This window comes from Alosa pseudoharengus, unplaced genomic scaffold, assembly GCF_046254945.1.
Source record: "Alosa pseudoharengus isolate Yale_2024_CS ecotype anadromous, Long Island Sound unplaced genomic scaffold, YU_APseudo_1.1 YU_APseudo_1.1_scf_1, whole genome shotgun sequence".
NCBI classification, from domain to species: Eukaryota; Metazoa; Chordata; class Actinopteri; order Clupeiformes; family Clupeidae; genus Alosa; species Alosa pseudoharengus.
The window spans coordinates 23,883,311-23,904,483 of NW_027468564.1; the positions used below are offsets into that span (position 1 = coordinate 23,883,311).

At 39.5% G+C, this 21,173-nt stretch overlaps 2 protein-coding genes across 2 annotated transcripts; both read left to right on the forward strand.

Annotated features, from left to right (window-relative positions):
* Positions 1 to 202: 202 nt before the first annotated feature.
* On the forward strand, positions 203 to 10,353 carry LOC143123414 (B-cell receptor CD22-like). The gene is made up of 9 exons (XM_076284815.1): positions 203 to 267; positions 4,661 to 4,999; positions 5,493 to 5,744; positions 5,837 to 6,100; positions 6,958 to 7,227; positions 7,404 to 7,667; positions 7,794 to 7,872; positions 8,719 to 8,761; positions 9,952 to 10,353. The coding sequence occupies exons 1-9, from the start codon at positions 213 to 215 to the stop codon at positions 10,072 to 10,074; spliced, it is 1,689 nt and encodes a 562-aa protein (XP_076140930.1). The 5' UTR covers positions 203 to 212; the 3' UTR covers positions 10,075 to 10,353.
* A 622-nt stretch (positions 10,354 to 10,975) lies between these two features.
* LOC143123399 (B-cell receptor CD22-like) lies at positions 10,976 to 18,695 on the forward strand. The gene is made up of 10 exons (XM_076284787.1): positions 10,976 to 11,050; positions 13,870 to 13,947; positions 14,294 to 14,635; positions 14,942 to 15,199; positions 15,299 to 15,562; positions 16,052 to 16,321; positions 16,756 to 17,019; positions 17,149 to 17,236; positions 17,489 to 17,570; positions 17,718 to 18,695. The coding sequence occupies exons 2-10, from the start codon at positions 13,893 to 13,895 to the stop codon at positions 17,907 to 17,909; spliced, it is 1,815 nt and encodes a 604-aa protein (XP_076140902.1). The 5' UTR covers positions 10,976 to 11,050; positions 13,870 to 13,892; the 3' UTR covers positions 17,910 to 18,695.
* The last annotated feature ends 2,478 nt before the right edge of the window (positions 18,696 to 21,173 follow it).

The window sequence follows — 21,173 nt, forward strand, 5'->3', positions numbered from 1 at the left end:
CATAGCAAAAAAGTCAGGGGACAGACATTTTTAAAATTAGGTTTAGGGAAAAATTTAACGCACACGCACTATGACTTCACAAAATCTCACTCCAGCCAAACACCCAAAGTTGGCAACCCTGACTGTATCAGTGATGGCACATTCTTATTTCCTAGGTTACTGTGTCAGTGATGGTACTGTACATTCTTGTTTCCTAGGTTACTGTGTCAGTGATGGCACAAACTGCTGTGTCCGTCTGCCTGGTCCTCACACTCTCTTTGATCCAAGGTACACTGGTGGCTCACATTGCAAATCCGAAATGTCATGTCATGTATTGGGCATCATCAATGGTCATGTCCTGATATTCAATGCCCTAAATGCCCGTGTAAATCCTCACAGCCCTAACCTCACAGCCCAACAGCGGTTAGAACGCTTCTAACCGCTGAGTTGGAAGCCTGGGCTTTTAGCTCAGTGGCAGTGTTGGGGAGTAACGGAATACATGTACCGGCGTTACGTATTCAGAATACAAATTATGAGTAACTGTATTCCGATACAGTTACAAGTTAAATAGTTGGTATTTAGAATACAGTTACATTTTTGTAATCAATGGATTACATGACGATACTTCTCTGTTTCATAAGTTTATTCACTCTCTAAATAAATTAAGGCAACTCCATTTCCCAGAAGCTCCTGAAAGCAATCTATGATTTCCATGTTTAAATCCAAGCCCCGCCGTCTTGCACTAGCCTCAAAACGCAGCCAGCGCGCATTATGGACGCGTCATCGGAGACCCTGAAATGACTGTTTGCACAGCAAATTAGGAGTAAAGTAAGTGGAGGTAACTCCTGTTCCTCACTGATCGCGGTTCCTGATGTCTGTTCAAAGGATATTTTCCCAAGTATTAATAGCTCAGGCTACTTCGGCCAATCGGTTACACAGTTTGCTAATCAATAAACAGAGCCAGTTCACGTGTTGATTTAGACCTACAATTAAACCAATCTCTAAAATAGGCACTGCATTCTAAGTTTTTTATTCTAACTTAAAATAGCTTTATGGATTATTATTTTTTTCTAATTAGATCTACATTTACGTTTTAAAATTAATTATATGGTGCAGCCTCTGAAGAATTATTCTTGCGAGTAGGCTAGCATATTTTAACGTGCGGTTTTTGATTGTCATTACGCAATCACGTTCATTTTGAGAGCACTGATATAGTAGCCTAGATAGTGTTTACATTTACAGGTCATTTGCGTTCCACCTGTCATATGCGCCCCTCACTTGTACTGGGTTGATGCCACTGAAAAATCTCACAGGCACTAATATATTTTCTGGCTACGCCCTTAAAGTAGCCTATTTATTTAGTTTGTTTTAATTAGCCTAGTCGCCTGCTGTACAGTAGTTTTAGTGGCCACCTTGCTATTTTAAAGTTGTATCAGGTAGCTTAGTTGACTTTACATTCTCCTATGTGGGCCTAACACTTCAGCCATTTGGAACAGAAGAACACACCAGAATAGGCCTGTTTAGTAGGCCTAAGCAGGATTTGATGGCCGCATTCCTACACTTATAAAATGCAATTCAATGCGGAAGTCATCTAAGTATTCAGAATACGTTACTCAGATTGAGTAACGTAACGGAATACGTTACAGATTACATTTTTGGGCATGTATTCTGTATTCAGTAACGGAATACGTTTTGAAAGTAACCCTCCCAACACTGCTCAGTGGTTAGAGTGTTCGACTCCCATGTCAGTGAGTGTTGTGGAGGTGTGCGGGTTCGAGGGCCATTAGCGGCGGACAAATTACGACCTTGGTTACAACTGCATTATGTTTTTTTTGTTGTTGAGAATATTTGCAATGTAGGCGGGTCACTATGAAAAAAAACACCTAACCTCAAAAAAATTGATACAAAAGGTTTTTCAACTGATTATGATACCTTTAGATGTACTTAATAACATATTAAAAATCTAGTAAAATCTGACCCCAGTAAAGGGGTCATTTTCAAGATGGCGTCCAAGATGGCCACCAGAAGCTAATTTGAGATATCTGAAGCATTAATCAGCCTAGGAAAGTGTTTTTTCGTGTTTAATCAGATTTAGAGGTCACTGATTCATATATGTCACACTAAAGTATCAGTTCATAATTTTCAAAGACTTATAATTTTCAAGACGGCGTCCAAGATGGCCACCAGAAGCTAATTTTGGCTATATCTGACGCATTATTCAGCCTAGGAAAGTGTTTTTCATGTTTAATCAGATTTAGAGGTCACTGATTCATATACGTCAGACTAAAGTATCAGTTCATCATTTTCAAAGACTTGTCATTTTCAAGATGGCATCCAAGATGGCCACCAGAAGCTAATTTTGGCTATGAAGCATTATTCAGCCTAGGAAAGTGTTTGTCGTGTTTAATCAGATTTAGCGGTCACTGAATCATATATGTCACACTAAAGTATCAGATCATAATTTTCAAAGACTTAGAATTTTCAAGATGGCGTCCAAGATGGCCACCAGAGGCTAATTTTGGCTATATCTGAAGCATTATTCAGCCTAGGAAAGTGTTTTTCATGTTTTATCAGATTAAGAGGTCACTGATGACTCTTTATCTCCACCTTTTTTAGTGTTCTTATAGTAGGACCTGAGGATGCATGATGTTTTCTCTCTCAGTGTCACCATGCCTTCAAAACCTTTCCCTTCTGTGAAACATATGTCATTCCCGTACTGCTCCCTCAGTTTAGCTTTCAGACACTGATTACCGAATGGAATGGAATCAACCTCAATCAAATACTCTTTCATGTTAGATCCAAGTACAGAGACAGTCAACTGTTCTTAATTGTGTGCATTTCTGCAAGACACTCCGCTGTTCGTGTATAAGATATGGGTTACCTTGCACTGCTGCCTGTGGATGCATGCCTATACAGTACATGGGTCATGGTTCATTAAAGTCATAAAACAGCCACTTACTCGCAAACTCTACTCTACATATTGTAAAAGCATATACCCTGTACATGAAATATAACATTAATCAACAAAATAACATTTCCATCTTCCTCCACACCAAGCATAATACATACTCTATTCTGTATAGGCAAATATAGTGTAAAGCCGATACATTTTGGCATATTAGTCCAGGGAAAACAAATGAAACACCCTAAAATATATATTTTCTGAAAGCATATAATCTCTAGATGAGATATAACACCAGTTAAGACATGTCTTATCTTCCTCCATGCATGTACAATACAATGCCCTCTATAATGTATAGGCGAATCTAGTGTAAAGGGGATATATGTTGGAATGTACAGTCCAGGAAAAACAAATTAAACACTCTAAAATATATATTTTCTGAAAGCATATAATCGGTAGATAAAATATAGCACAATTTAAAACATGTCCCATCTTCCTCCGTGAATGCACAATACAAAGCCCTCTATAATGTATAGGCGAATCTAGTGTAAAGGGGATATATGTTGGCATGTACAGTCCAGGAAAAAGAAATTAAACACACTAAAATATATTTTTTCTGAAAGCATATAATCTATAGATAAGATATAGCACAATTTAAAACATGTCCCATCTTCCTCCGTGAATGCACAATACAAAGCCCTCTATAATGTATAGGCGAATCTAGTGTAAAGGGGATACATGTTGGCATGTACAGTCCAGGAAAAAGAAATTAAACACACTAAAATATATATTTTCTGAAAGCATATAATCTATAGATAAGATATAACACCATTTAAAACATGTCCCATCTTCCTCCATGAATGCACAATACAATGCCCTCTATTCTGTATAGGCGAATCTAGTGTAAAGCGGATACATGTTGGCCTCTTTTGTCCAGGGAAAACAGATTAAACATCCTAAACTATATATTTTCTGAAAGCATTTAACCTGCAGATGAGATATAACACCAGTTAAGACATGTCCCATCTTCCTCCATGCCATGAACAATACATTGCCCTCTATTCTGTATTGGTGAATCTAGTGTAAAGCAGATACATTTTGGCATGTACAGTCCAGGGAAAATTAATCAAACACCCTAAACTACATATTTTCTGAAAGCATATAACCTGCAGATGAGATATAACACCAGTTAAGACATGTCCCATCTTCCTCCATGCCATGAACAATGCATTGCCCTCTATTCTGTATAGGCAAATCTAGTGTAAAGGGGATACATTTTAGCCTATATTGTCCAGGCAAAACAGATTAAACACCCCAAACCATATATTTTCTAAAAGCATATAACCTCTAGATGAGATATAACACCAGTTAAGACATGTCTTATCTTCCTCCATGACATGGAGATGGTTAATAATCCTGTATTGCATTTGCTCTGTATTAAAACGCATTGATTTTAATTTATGGCTGAAAAAAGTAGAGCATTGAAACATTTTCAATTTTAACATTTAAATCCTATTCTTGTTTAATTTGACCATCATTTGATATCAATTTCACCCCTGTAGGCTGAATAGTGATTGAGATATAGCCATTCTAACCTGTTGACAGCCATTTTGGCGGCCATTTTGAAAATGACCCCTTTCCCAAGGTCAGATTTTTAGTATGTTATTTAGCATGTCCAACAGTACCAGAATCCACAAAAAAACCTTTTGTATCCATTTTTTTTGACGTTGAACCCTATATTGACCCGCCTAATGATGGCTGTTGTGCTTTTAATTGCAGGAGTTTCTTGTCAGGAGTGGGGGGTAAACTTGACTCATTACCACATCTGTGCTGTGAGCAGATCGTCAGTGGTCATGCCCTGCTCATTCAATCATCCGCCTAATCTCACAGTGGCTAAAGTCTTCTGGGCAAAAGATCCACAGCCAGCCACAGAACGCACTGATCTGTCTAATAACCCAGAATATAAGGATCGAGTGTTGTACAGTGGAACTAAGAACTGTACAATGACTCTGAAGCATATCAAACTTTCAGATGCAGGATTTTATCACCCAAGAATTGTTACTAATATTGCTAAACAAAAATGGCTTGGACAACCTGGACTAAATTTGTTCATCACAGGTAATGTCAGAGTGTGTTTCATTATGAGATTATAGCGTTGTGACCAAGTGGCAACATTCAATGTCAAACAATACAAAATTGTTGAACTAGTTATCAAATTCTGTCACAATGCTGTAGAATTGCAAAGAGCACAGTAAAAATGTGAAACTCACAAATTCAGTGTCTTGTACTCACTCCCCTAATTACAGCAATGTGTAACTTTACTGTAGTTTTCAAATGGCTGTACTAGTGTATACATGTAGTGCTATCTTGAGCATGTTCTGACCTTTTTTGAGAGAATAAACTGTCATAATGAAAAGAAGAGAAAAGTTGCGTGTCATCCAAATATTCTCCTGTGTCTGTTGGTAACTGCTCTTTTGTACAAATGTGTTCTGAAATACTAACGTGTCATCTAAATATTCTCCTGTCTCTATGGTAACTGCTCTTTTGTGCAAATGTGTTCTGAGACACTAACGTGTCATCCAAATATTCTCCTGCTCTTTTGTATTCCTAGAGCTCTCTGTGTGGATCCCCAGGCCAGTGGTTGAAGGTCGTGAGGTGAAGATGAGCTGCAACAACTCCTGTTCTCCCGCTCAGAAACCCACAGTGATTTGGAGAAAGAATGGTGTAGATGTATCTGCTCAACAAACAAAACATGACCAACTTATCCTTGGTAGAGTCAGTGTTGAGGATGAAGGCAACTATTCCTGTGCCCTGAAAAGCTTTCAGGGATACCCATCTAAACCAGTGAGGCTTAATGTCATGTGTAAGTAAAAGGGTCTGCTGTAACATTCAAATGAATAATACTTTTCAATTTTATTGAAATGTTTTTCATACCATATCTACATTTTCTAAAAGTTTCCCCAAAGAATACCACACTCTCCATCACATCTACTGATAAAATACTAAAGGGCACTTCAGTAACTCTGACCTGCAGCAGTGATGCCAACCCACCAGTGGAGAACTACACCTGGTTTAAGGTGAATCAGTCCACTCCAGTAGGATCAGGACAGCAGTACAGCATCACTAACATCAGCTTTGAGGATGGAGGACAGTACTACTGTGAGGCCAGGAACAAATATGGAGCTGATAACTCTACTGTCAAGTCAATCACAGTTGAAGGTAACAACACTATTTATCTATCTATCTATTCATATCTGTCTATCTACTTCTGTATTTAATCTTTACCTCAACCATTGATCAGTGTGAGAGACAGTGATCATAGGTAACCAGGAGCTTTAGCTCCCCCTAGTGTTTAGTTTGATCTATGTAAAACTTCTACATACTGTAATTGTATGTGATTGATCTACACCAGAGACTTATAGCCTATATGTGTATCATGTACTTGCCATGCAGCTGATTTGGTTGATGATACCACAGTACTGTATGTGAGTTAGGAATATGGATACATCTTCAGTGACCTGCATGCATGTGCCAATATCTCTCTCTTCACTCTCTCACTCTCTCTTCCTCATCCTCTCTTTTTCTCTTCAATCTCTCTCTTCACTCTCTCTTCCTCTTCACTCTCTTTCTCTCTTTACTCTCCTTCTCTTCACTCTCTCTTCCCACTTGGGGCAGTCGTGGCCTACTGGTTAGTGCTTTGGACTTGTAACCGGAGGGTTGCCGGTTCGAACCCTGACCAGTAGGCACGGCTGAAGTGCCCTTGAGCAAGGCACCTAACCCCCTCACTGCTCCCCGAGCGCCGCTGTTGTTGCAGGCAGCTTACTGCGCCGGGATTAGTGTGTGCTGAGTGTGTTTCACTAATTCACGGATTGGGATAAATGCAGAGACCAAATTTCCCTCACGGGATCAAAAGAGTAACTTATACTTATACTATGCTCTTCACCCTCTCATATGTCATTGTGTTTGTCTACCTATCCTATTTACTGTACAAGGGATGAGCTGCAATGACCATAATTGTCCAGGTGCTTGAGCTCCCCCTAGTGGCGGCCTGTTTATAACTTTTCCATCTCTCCAAGGCCCTCCAAACCACACTTCAGCATCAGTCAGTCCCTCTGGTGATCTGAAAGAGGGCACTTCAGTGACTCTGACCTGCAGCAGTGATGTGACCCCCCCTGTGGAGAACTTCACCTGGTTCTACAGCGATGGGTCAACAGCATCACAAGTAGGAGCTGGGAAGTATTACATGATTGGACAAGGCAGCTCTGAACACAATGGCTATTACTACTGTGAGGCCAAGAACAAACATGGAGCCAGCAATTCCACAGACATTCATCTAATTTTTCACTGTGCGTACAGTACCGATTGTTACATTGTGTTACTTTGTTTATAATAAAGTTAAAGGAGAAATCACATAGATTTTTCACATAGATAAACGAGTTGCTTTAGCCAGCAGAAAAATCGGCAGATTTCTCATTTAAATATTTTCACTGGCTCTTGTTGTAAATATTTTTTGTTTTTAAAGATGCTCCAAGAAACACCTCTGTATCAATGAGCCCCTCTGGTGAAATAGTAGATGGCTCTTCAGTGACTCTGACCTGCAGCAGTGATGCCAACCCACCTGTGGAGAACTACACCTGGTTTAAGGTGGATGACTCCACTCCAGTAGGATCAGGACAGCAGTACAGCATCGCTAACATCAGCTCTGAGGATGGAGGACAGTACTATTGTGAGGCCAGGAACAAATATGGAGCTGAGAACTCTACTGCTGTGTTGATGGAAATTCATGGTATCTATCTATCTATCTATCTATCTATCTATCTATCTATCTATCTATCTCTATCAATCTAATTATCCTTCACTGTCTCTCTGTTATGTCTCAACCCATCCTCATGGTGCATGTGTATTGTTACAGTGGATCACACCCTCGTGATGTACGTTGTGATTGGAGTGTCTTCTGGCTGTGGGCTTCTGGGTCTTCTATTCTTCATCAGGTGCGATCACAATGAACGGTAACACTTTACTTGACGGGTGAGTTCATAACACATTCATAGCAGCTGTCATAAACTGCACATAAAGCATTCATGACTGTTTCATGACACATGACTCAACATTCATACCAAACCTTTCATGAATGTGGAAGACAGAACAACAGCAACTTGTCAAAATAAAAGTCCAACATCGTATTTGTGTAACCTGGATACCATTAATTCAATCTCTCCAGCCTTTGTAAATATTTCATGAATATCTTATGAAGTTTAAATCGAATGTCACTTTACTATACAAGTTGTGAAGTATTCGTAATCACTGAGTTTAACACTGGAAGGTAAACTAGCCTACATTCAGCTGACCCATATCTGTGTAACCTGGAACGGTTAGACATTCCCAGTAGCAAAAGATGAGAAATCATCTGCAAAGGTCTTAAAACAAATACATTTTTATGAAACAAAAATTATTTGCTTGACCATGTTCTGTCTTTTTGGCACTGGAGTAGCCTATTGACTCAGATGTGACGTGATCAGGAAACAGGTTTGGAACAAAAATGGCAATTCTGCTTTGAGACTTTGAACTTATTTTGACAAGTTCTCGTCGTTCTGTCTTCCACATTCATGAAAGGTTTGATATGAATGTTGAGTCATGTCTCATGAAACAGTCATGAATGCTTTATGTGCAGTTTATGACAGCTGCTATGAATGTCTTATGAACTCACCCGTCAAGTAAAGTGTTACCCAATAAACTAATCACAAGGTCAGGTCAGATCACATGTTTGCACAGAATAGTACAATAACAAAATCATCAAAACTGAATCAGTGTCCATCTTTTCTATGTCGTTCTCACAGACTCAAGTGTAAAGCTGAGAAGATTGAGGAGACAAACCAAGTTGTGAGTATATAGCACGTCATGAGTCTGATGCGTGTGATGTTAGTGAGTGAGTGAGTGAGTGAGTGAGAGAGTGAGTGAGTGAGTGAATGAGTGAGTGAGTGAGTGAGTGAGTGAGTGAGTGAGAGAGTGAGTGAGTGAGTGAATGAGTGAGTGAGTGAGTGAGTGAGAGAGTGAGTGAGTGAGTGAGAGAGTGAGTGAGTGAGTGAATGAGTGAGTGAGTGAGTGAGAGAGTGAGTGAGTGAGTGAATGAGTGCAGGTCGGCAGTAGGTGAGTGAGGGAGTGAGTGAGTGAGTTGATAGCAATCTTCACACAGTTGCAGTGAGAGACAGAGAGAAAGAAAGAAAACAAAAGAAAGAAAGAATTTATGTGACTCATGTGTCTTCTGTGTTTACTCTATTGCATTCCTGCTGTTTGCATATTAATTGGTCTGTCTCTTATGTGTTATGTGGTGTTGAACTGGTGTGTGTTGTTTGTTAAGCAACTGTATGGAGCACTGCATGCCCAAGACAAATTTCCCTTCTGGGACAATAAAGTTCATCTAATGTAATCTAATCTAATCTACTCTAACAAAGTCTCATATTGGTGTTTGCTTGACATTTGCCTCTCATTGGCAATGACAAATTTGGAATAGCACCAAAACCTTCACCAGTGGCCAAACTATTACAGTAAATCCATTTCAGTATTCTTACAAAGCTGGCTGTGGACTGTCCTGTAACTCTTGAAGTTACTATTACACTTTTACAAGAAAAATCATAATGACAATATCTATACAAATGGTGTGATGGTGTAATGTCTGAGTTTCATTTGCTATTACTATTTAATTCATCTTAAGTTGTGCCTTTTTACAACCACTTAACAATTGTTTGTTGGATTACTGGAGTCCATCATTTGTCTGCTACTACCAACCCGCCTGCCTGTCTATCTTCTTGCTAATACCAACATACTTAGCTGCCTTCTACCTGCCTTCTGCCTGCATTGCCCTGCTTACCGGCCCTGTTTACCTACCTTCTTGAATCCCGTCTCATCCACCTGTAAAAGGTACAATTTAAGGTTCTCTTTTTCGGATAGCTTGTCAAAGAAGCCAGGCAAAACGTCTCAGCTAAGAGTGGCCCGCCGCTACAGGTGACGTGAGGTAAATGAGGCTGTTTTTTTTTCAAGTTTTGAATGACACCTTGTTTCTTCCATTTCAGAATGACATTTATGATAACGACACATTTGACCACAACACTGATATTGATTCAGTGTACCAGAACTATACACCAGGTGGCGCTGGCAATGAGGATGATGACGATGAGATTTATCAAAATGCTTAGATTTACATGTTAGAGAGACTGATTATATAAATATGTGTTTGAATATCACATATTTAGTGAACATGTGTTGCAGTTTATAGTTATTTTGATAAGTTTGTTTTTTAAGAGTGTTGCTGATATAAGTGGTAATAGCAGAAAAATGGTCTCACATAGATGAAGTTGAATGTGGTGAATGTGCTGATTGTAATCCATGGTAGTTTTCCATTGCTCCACAGTGTAAGTGTACTGTGCCACCTGTGACACGCTAAACACCCAGACTGCAATGCTTTTAATGTTTCATGATTCCACTGTCTCTTCTGCATTCATACTGTTTGATCTTGAAATAAATAAATGTTGAATAAATAAAAATAAATGTTTAAATATATCATATCACACATATCATATCATATATCATATCACACATATCATGACCTTTTAGCAGTGTGTTTGATGCCGGCAATCTTCACACCCTATCTGACTGTCAGGGAGGGAGATAGAGGTGTGTGTGTGTGTATGTGAGAAAGAGAGAGAGAGAGAGAGAAAGAGAGAGATAGAGAGCATTAAATAAAGCACTGTGCATATATTTAACTTTTTTAAGCCATAAATGTTGACTAGATGACATGAAGGAAGATACATTTGTTATATAGTACAATGTGTCTTTTCATATCGACAGCACAACATTAATTATTAATTTATATACAGAAACGTACATATCTAAGATGCATTCAACAATCAATGTCAACAACCTGGTGCAGTTAACACGGTATAAGCAACCCAGTAAGCTGTAATAAGAGCCCACTAAAGAGGGTCTGTGCTGAGACTTACATGTGAAAGTAGAGCAGCAAAAGCCCCTGAACACACAAGCACAGGTGTGAAAACAGAGAACTGTCTGTAGGACTTCCTGAGCAGGCAGCGCAAGGGTGTGAAAACCACGCGCGCTGAACATGAGAGCTCATTTGCTGCAGAAGCAGTGGCCTCAGCACCTCTTCACTACACAGTAAGGGCTTTTTAATCACTAAAACAAATGTGATCCAACGCGGTAACACTTTATTTTAATGTGTCGCTGTTACAGTGTACCTACCTAATTAGGTACAGTGGTACAACCTGTGTAAAAACATGTACTATCAGGTACTATCATTGTACTTGCATTATGTATTTGTGGGTACCTACATATACATGTTACATTGTAATACTGAGTGCTTTTACAAAACTTTGCCAATTTGCCTACATTTTCATCAGAGGCAAAGAGCTGACCTGAGACCTGCTGGATGGGGTAAATCTGGTCATGATAGATTTGATATACAAACCATTCTTAGCTCCAGTCAAGGCCTCTGTACATGTAACAGCTGTGCTGCTACAACCTTGTAACTCTTTGATACAGTGGAATAAACCTATTAAAGGGGTGGTTCAGGATTTTGGACATAAGACCTCATTTCCAAGTAAGCAAGTGTGATATTCATCATGGAGACCGTTTTCAACACGTTTCATCCAGTCCTTGTAATTGCAGAGTTCGCAGGTGCTAGGCTAGCGCAAGTCAACGGTATGTGCTAGCCTGCCACTAAAGACAGTCTTACCCACTCCAAAGTACACCCGAGGCAAATTCCAGACAATCGATGTAAATGTCTGTGTTGATAGAATAGTGTAAGAAATACAACTACCCTCGCATCGCGTTGCAATAGTTATACTTTGGTCCCTGAAGTTGGTAGTAGTCATTTTGCATCTCAGCAGCGGACTGATATTACCAAGGCTACAAGTATCCCCATTGGAGTGCGCTTTACTGTTTACTTTTCGGCGCAGTACTACTAACCGGAGCAAGTATAATTCCGTCGTGGTAAGAAACTAGTCCCTCAAAATGTAATGCGATCATTGAAATGCAAGGATAGAATAACGTTAGAAATAACAGTATCAATACAGACATTTAGATCGATAGTCTGGCGTTATAATTTATTTGCCTTGGGTGTACTGTGGAGTGGGTAAGACTGTTTTTAGTGGCAGGCTAGCACATACCGTTGACTTGCGCTAGCCTAGCACCTGCGAACTCTGCAATTAGAAGGACTGGATGAAACGTGTTGAAAACGGTCTCCACTGATAAATATCACACTTGCTTACTTGGAAATGAGGTCTTATGTCCAAAATCCTGAACCACCCCTTTAAGTGTACCACTTAATTACTTACATGCACATATGACATGTATGTTATGTCTTCGATGTCTTGGAACAGGTCTACTAATTCACATGTACTGTGTGGTGTAACAGCAGACACGTTTCAACACATCAATTACAGGATGCATAACATCATTGACAGGATGTATACAATATGTACATGTAAGTACTTAACTGGTACACTTTATTTTAATGGGTTTATTCCACTGTATCAAAGAGCAATAAGTGTGTACCAACACAGTTGATATATGTACTATGTAGTGAATTAGTAGACCTGTTCCAAGACATCGAAGACATAACATACGTGTCATATGTAGCCTACATGTAAGTAATTAACTGGTACACTTAATAGGTTAATTCCACTGTATCAAAGAGTAACAAGGTTGTAGCAGCACAGCTGTTACATGTCCACTGAAGACAATGAGGCCTTGACTGGAGCTAAGAATGGTTTGTATATCAAATCTATCATGGCCAGATTTACCCCATCCAGCAGGTCTCAGGTCAGCTCTTTGCCTCTGATGAAAATGTAGGCAAATTGGCAAAGCTTTGTAAAAGCACTCAGTATTACAATGTAACAACTATATGTAGGTACCCACAAATACATAATGCAAGTACAATGATAGTACCTGATAGTACATGTTGTTACACAGGTTGTACCACAGTACCTAATTAGGTAGGTACACTGTAACACAGAACCTAATTAGGTAGGTACACTGTAACAGCGACACATTAAAATAAAGTGTTACCATGTTTTGTTTGTGGAGGTGTGTAACTGAATATGGGTTAAAGTTGTTACTGAAATTACTACAGTATGCATGATACCGTACGTTCAGATGAAGGCAGTAGTGACTAAAGCTATACATAGTTATACATTGTTATGTTAGTCAGCTACTAAACACATTCACTTTTTACACAGGATAGCAAGAGGACTTATAATGATTTTTATTCTAAAGTAGCAGTAGGCTGTAGTGACTAAAGCTATACATTGTTTTACATTGTTATGTTAGTCAGCTACTAAACACACTCAAATTATACACGGGATAGAAAGGGGACTTATAATGATTTGTATTATGAGGTAGCAGTAGGCTGTAGGTCTTCTCTTTGTGTGCAGACAATGTGCAACCACAAGAGATGAGGATATGAAGTCATTACAGCAGCAGCGCTTCTTAGCAGTACACAGGCTCTGGGTTTCCTCCAGTGTTTTTTGTTTGTTTGTTTGATCCATATGTTAGATGTTAGCTATTGAACTTAAGTTATATGTCAATCATCTCATGCTGTGGATGGTAGAACGTACTGGAAGGCAGTAGTCATTATATGACGATTGTAGTGTTATTCAGCTGCTAACACCTCTTCACCTATATACAGGGTTGCAAGGGAGCATGGTGTCATCTTTATTAGTATGTAGTAGAATTAGTTAAGAAAAGCTGAACAGACTTGAGTATACAACTAAGACCGTTTTATGTTTATTGATCATTTAATTATGCTCTATAGTGTTGTTTCTCTAAACAAAGTCTATAAGCATTGAAGAGACAGGTAGTTTCAGCAGAGGGTGCTCTTTTTCAATCTACCTTTGCTGTGACATGATCTGTTGTCTTGAGTTGATGTGAATAGTATTTGTCTGTACTCTTAAACATGTTTTTTTTTATTTATTTAGTTCTGTAGGTTACTGTGTCAACAATGGGACAAAGTCACAAGTCCATCGTTCTGATTATTGTGCTATCTTTGATCCAAGGTACACTATTGGTTCACCTTAAAAATAGCCTTACGGTTTATACATTCTATCACCAGAAATGCTAATAGCTGTGTACTTATGTTTTGATTGCTAATGATAGTCATGGTCAGTCTATACATTACATAATTTATAAATGTTAGAGGAGTTCATCAAATTATGCTGACATGCTTCCTACTGTACCAAGACCATGGCCAGGTGTGACAATTTTTTTCCCCCCCAAATGTAGATTTTAGCCTAAATACATTAATACTGAATACATAGACCTAGCATAAATGTGAACATATTCACTAAAAAAACAAACTCAGATTCATGGTTACAACTGTATGAAGTCTACATTCACTTCCAGGTGTCTCTCCTCAGCAGTGGGAGGTCAAGCTTGACCATGTCCAGATCTGTGCTGTGAGTGGGTCATCAGTGGTCATGCCCTGCTCTTTCACTCATCCGCCTGGTCTCACAGTCACTCAAGTCTTCTGGGTTATTGACCCTGTGAGGGGAGCAGAGTCACCTGATCTGTGTGACAACCCAGAATACAGCGGTAGAGTCCAGTACAGCAATGATATTAAGACAAACTGCACCTTAGTCCTGAACAAGGTCAAACTGTCAGATGCTCACACTTACCATACAAGAATTATAACAGATCAAAGCAAAGAAAAATGGCTGTCCGGTGGAGTCGAACTAATCATCACAGGTTTGAAGATAACAATAGCACCCTACTTACAGTGTACTGTATATAATACTATGTAATATGCTAAAACATGTTCCTATGATACTGTGGGTTCGATAATTGTATGTAAGACACTTTGGATAAAAGTGTAAGACAAATAAATAAATAAATAGAAATTAAGATACTTGTAGTATCTCTGGCCACAGGCCTACCTGTAGTCACTGGTATACATTTTGTGTAGTATCTTAGGATACAACCACAAATACACTTTCAGATCAGCAGTAGGCTACTTAGTACTGTCTTACTCCCATTGCTGTTTTCTATGTTCAGATTTGGCTGTCAGTGAGATTCGTGAGCCAGTGGTAGAGAGACAGAATGCAGAGCTGAGCTGTGATAGTGCCTGCACTCTGACAAACAACCCCCCTCTGGTTTGGAAAAAGGATGGAAAGGTCTTACCTGGTAAACAAACAAACAACAACAAGAAGCTTCTCCTCAACAACGTCAGACCTGGAGATCAGGGAGATTATTCCTGTGAATTAAAGGACCACACAGGACTTCCATCTAAACCAGTGAAGCTGAATGTCATGTGTGAGTATAAAAAAAATCAAAAAGCTGAACCAAAGAAGTTACTTACTTTCAACCTCTATTAACCACTATAGTGTTGTGTCATCTTATTATTTATTCAAGTCTCTCCAAAGAATACCACACTCTCCATCAAGCCATCCAATGTGATACTCAAGGGCAGTTCAGTGATTTTGACCTGCAGCAGTGATGCCAACCCACCAGTTCAGAGCTACAGCTGGTATAAGAAGAGCATGTCCTCTCCAGTAGGATCAGGACAGCAGTACAGCATCACTAACATCAGATCTGAGGATGGAGGACAGTTCTACTGTGAGGCCAGGAACACATATGGAGCTGAGAAATCATCTGCTGTGTCCATCACAGTTGAAGGTAGCAGCGTATATCTCATATGTCATTGTGTTTGTCTGCCTATCTTCTCCTCGTTTACTTCTCTCTCCCTTTCACTCTCTCTTCCTCTTCACTCTTTCTCTTCACTCTTCCTCTTCACTCTCTCTCTTCCTCTTCTCTCTTTCTCTTCACTCACACTTCACTCTCTCTTCCTCATCCTCTATTCCTCTTCTCTCTTTCTCTTCACTCACACTTCACTCTCTCTTTCTCTCCACTCTCTCTTCCTCTTCACTCGTTCTTCTTCATCCTCTCTTCCTCGTCCTCTTTTTCTCTTCACTCTCTCTTCCTCTTCACTCTCTTTCTCTTCACTCTTTATTTTCACTCTCTCTTTCTCTTCACTCTCTCATATGTCATTATGTTTGTCTGCCTATCCTATTTACTGTAATGCCCTGTACTTTAATGACCAATAATATCCAGGTGCTTGAGCTCCCCCTAGTGGCGGCCTGTTTATAACTTTTCCATCTCTCCAAGGCCCTCCAAACCACACTTCAGCATCAGTCAGTCCCTCTGGTGATCTGAAAGAGGGCACTTCAGTGACTCTGACCTGCAGCAGTGATGCGACCCCCCCTGTGGAGAACTTCACCTGGTTCTACAGCGATGGGTCAACAGCATCACAAGTAGGAACTGGGAAGTATTACATGATTGGACATGGCAGCTCTGAACACAATGGCTATTACTACTGTGAGGCCAAGAACAAACATGGAGCCAGCAATTCTACAGATGTTTATCTGATGTTTTACTGTGAGTAGAGCACACATTATTAAGCTCATTTATGTGCATATTAAATATTATATATATAAGTTAAAGGTGCTCCAAACGATGCTGGGTAACGTCACTTCTGTTGACATTCAAACAAAACAGAGAGCTAGCTCGCTACTTCCTCCCCCTCCCTCCCGTGCAATTGAAACTCTCCTAAACGAGCATCTCGTCTGTGATTTGCTGGAACAGTTTGTTATGTTTTTATGGGCTAGGTTTGCCCACGTTGTTTTTGTTGCTGTTTTTGGAGCCTGGGCTGTCCACAGAGATTGTGTTTTTTTAAAGTGTATTCAGAACACAGTCAGCTAGCGGATGGTGAGGTGATGTTTGCTGTAAGTGACAAAAAATGTTTTATGCACCTTTAAGTTGAGAGTACTATGTTTTTGGTTGATGCTGTAAGTGATTTTTGCTTCTAAAAGATGCTCCAAGAAACACCTCTGTATCAATGAGCCCCTCTGGTGAAATAGTAGAGGGCTCTTCAGTGACTCTGACCTGCAGCAGTGATGCCAACCCATCAGTGGAGAACTACACCTGGTTTAAGGTGAATGAGTCCACTGCAGTAGGATCAGGACAGCAGTACAGCATCACTAACATCAGCTCTGAGGATGGAGGACAGTACTACTGTGAGGCCAGGAACACATATGGAGCTGAGAACTCTTCTGCTGTGTTGATGGAAATTCATGGTAACATCTATCTATCTATCGATCTATCTATCTATCTATCTATCTATCTATCTGTTCTATTTAATTATTTTGTTTAAAGCTTTTGTTTTTCCTCACTCCATTTGTGCTCTACATTTGCTGTAATTACAGAAGATCACTCTCGCATGATCTATATTGTGATTGGAGCTTCTTCTGGCTGTGGACTTCTGGGTCTTCTCTTTGTAGTCTGTTGCATCAGGTGAGATCGCTGAAGAACAATGAAAACACAGCATGTTTGCGTAGAGTTGTGATGGTGAACTAATGCATCTAAACTGAATTGATGTCCATGTTTTTAATTTTGCCATCACAACATAGAGTCCGTTGTGATGGTAAACTGAATTGGTGTCCATGTTTTTTAATTTTGCCATCAAAACATAGTCTGTTGTGATGGTAACTAATGCATCTAAACTGAATTGGTGTCCATGTTTTTACTGTTGCCATCACAACATAGAGTCCGTTGTAAAGCCGGGAATTCTGAGGACATAAGCCAACCAAGTATTAACAAAATGAAAGCAGAGGATTCAAATAAAATGGTAAAAACTCAAATTTTCTTTACACAGTCAATGCTCCTTGTGGATGGGTTACATATTGCAAATGTACTTTTTTTAAAAGCTATTTTGTGTTGTATTTCCTCATTCCGCACTTTTGAATATGGTAGCACCGTGTGCTCTCTGTTTCAGAGCAATAATGATTATGGAGATTGCACATTTGACTACAACGCCTATATGGATTCAGTGTACCAGAACTTTGAGCTAAAAGCCCCTGCTGCTGCTGCTGATGATGATGAATTTGATGATGAATTTGATGACGAATTTGATGATGAATTTGATGACTGTGATGATGAAGAAATTTATCAAAACTTCGAGGCATAATGCAATTACCATAACCATACTGTGTCTTCCGCTGACAAAATAAATAGTTCGCCACATAGATAGAACTTGACAGTTTCAGGTGTTGCGTGGCAACGTCTTACTAGGGTGCACCCAGACAAAACTGATTTTTGAAAACTGATGACCGCAAATTTTAATGGGCCTGGAAAAGAGCCCATTAACCCGTTTCTGAATGACCAAAAACCCAGAAACGTGTAGGCCTATACTAACTTTCCCTTTCAATGAAATTCCAATAAGCGAACGGACGTCCTGCGGAGGGATATGAAAGACGTTAATCAACCCGTTGCCATTGACAGCGGTGATTATATACTTTGTCGGTGATTATATAGATTTAACATATGCCTGAACGTTTGGAAGGCCCATTCATGTGAATGTAACTTTCTGCAGCACTCTGAAGAGCCGTGTAATAATCATGTTTATTGATCTCAGATATGGATATAGAGCAAACCTGAAATTGCTCACGTTTATTGACCTCAGATGTAGAAATAGAACAAACCTACAGTGGTGACAGATGGATAGAGTGCCACATAGTGATCTCGCCACCACAGTACCCCCACACACAGAGACAGAAAGAGATAGAGAGAGAGAGAGAGAGAGAGAGAGAGAGAGAGAGAGAGAGAGACTACTGATTATTATATTTAGATAGAAAGATACTTTATTGATCCCCAAGGGGAAATTCAAGAAAGAATATTTGTATTTTTATACATAGTGGTTATTATTATTTTATTATTATTACTTTTGTACACATTCTTTCAAAACTTAAATGAGTGTGTGTATAAGATGGAATAAAAACCTTTGAATTCACAAAGAAGCTTTTAAGCTGTCTGTTCTTTATTTTTATTATCATAAATACTGCATGCTTGAATAAAATATTGTTTTGGTAATATTTATAAAATTACCTGTTACCAACATAGGTAAATTAAGTCCATAAATGGGGTCCTTACAGCGACACATCAAGTTGACTGACTGAAGATTGAGAGTTGTCTGTGAGCTGTTTGTGATTGTGCTGTTACATGCTACATCCAGCAGAGGGCGCTCTTTACTCTGTGCTCTGCAGGTCAGTGGAGGCTCTGGCTCAGACCTCAGGCTCCTGCCCCAGAGGTGCATCCTATGAGGAAGTGTTTTCAGTCACAATGAGTATTTCGCAACATACTGTAATGATGATGATAGGCCTAATAAATAATAAATAATGCTTATTCTTATGTGTGCAGAAAATAACTGTATATGATAAAGTCTATGGGTGATCTATTGTACATTTTTATTATATATTATTATACATCATAATGTTTTGATGATTGATCCTAATCCTTAATTCTGTAGTCTGTATGACAATAGTATGTTTATTCTAAGAGGTGATGCTGCCTCATCATCAGCAATTGACATATCTTAAGTGATGCATGAGTGAGCAGGACATTTTTGTACAATGAGGAGGCTCCTTTTGTCATATCACCTGTCCTTGATTTTTCTTTACATTCCTTCATTGTTTCCTTTACCAGATGAATTAGGAGGAGGGACATAAGGAAGGAAGGAAGGAAGGGAGGAAGAGAGGAAAGAAGGAAGGAAGGAGAGAGGGAGGGAGGGACAAATAGAGAAATGAGATGCACCCTCTGTTAGTGTCCACTTGTTTTGCTCCATAAAGGTCAAAGGGCTTTAGTGTCTGTGATGACGCATACAGTACTATGTGTGACGGGTCCCTGTGAGGGACAATCTCTTCGATGAAAAAAAAAATCTCTGGAGCTGTTCATCTATACAATATGTAGTATTTGAGTTCTCTTGAATTATGCCCACAATCACCCTGATGCAGTCTACCACTTAAGACGGTATGTTTGGACACAGCAGTTCAGCTGGGGGACTAAGTTGCTACCAACATCAATATATTGGGTTAGATACACACAACTAAGTTGCTACAGGGCATGCACATGCTGATGAACCAGTATAATGTTTGTTTTTTTTGTCTCATTGGAGACCGTCTCTTTCTGTCTTTGTTTTAGGATGGTGTGGACTATGAGAATGATCCTCAGACAGGACACACTGATGCCATCCAGATGAGATCAGTCCAGAGCCTGAACCCCAACACCAACCAACCTGATGCAGTCTACCAGAGCCTGAACCCCAACACCACCCAACCTGATGCAGTCTACCAGAGCCTGAACCCCATCACCACCCAACCTGATGCAGTCTACCAGACCCTGAACCCCAACACCAACCAACCTGATGCAGTGTACCAGAGTCTGAACCCCAACACCACCAACCTGATGCAGTCTACCACACCCTGAACCCCATCACCACCCAACCTGATGCAGTCTACCAGACCCTGAACCCCAACACCACCCAACCTGATGCAGTCTATCAGAGACTGAACCCCAACACTGTGGATTGTGATGGAATTTACCAAAGTCTGAATGAACTCCCACCCTGAGTGAATTTACCATTTTCATTTGTTTTGCCCTTAATAACTATTGTGTGTCAGATTGTATTTCATGGTGAATTATTTCTTTCTGATATGTCACTGTATTCATATTCCAAGGGGTTACTCTGCGATCTTCATTGAAGTGCTGTATACCACATCTTGCATATTATATTATTACTTCAAGTCATTTAACACATATTTGTATCATGTGCATTTGCTTGACACCATGTTTGCAAAGAGTGTTGCTTTTTAATATGAGATACAAAGTCTGATCTAATTTTCATAAAGTATTTTTCAAAAATATGTTATTGACATGTGTGTCATTTGTTTTGTGCAGCATGTTGTTGCAGTGAGCTGTATGCCCTGTTCTCAACATTTATGTTTCATTTTTTTACAAGTGTGCAAGTTTTTGGGTTTGACATGTTTCAGAATAAGCTTGAATAAAAAAAAACTTTGAACTCACAAAGCATTACAGCGGTCTGTTCTCTATTTATTTATAGCCATCAATCATAAATGCTACAAAATCTGAACAAACCTTTAGGTTGATTACAATTGCACAATTGATAATATATCTATAAAAACATGAGTAAATGAGGTCTTTACATAATCATTCAACTGACTGGCTGTAGATAGAGGAAGAGTTGTCTGTGAGTTGTTTATGACTGTGTCATTCCTCTTCTAATCCAGCAGAGGGCGCTCTTCACGTTATACTCTGTAGGTCAGTGGAGTCTCTGTTAGCTCTGCTCAGCTGCTGCGTTGATCAAGCCTCAGAAGGGGAGCGTTCCTATGTTCCCCGGGTCCTATGTTCCCCGCTTTGTATGGGACCGGGGAACATA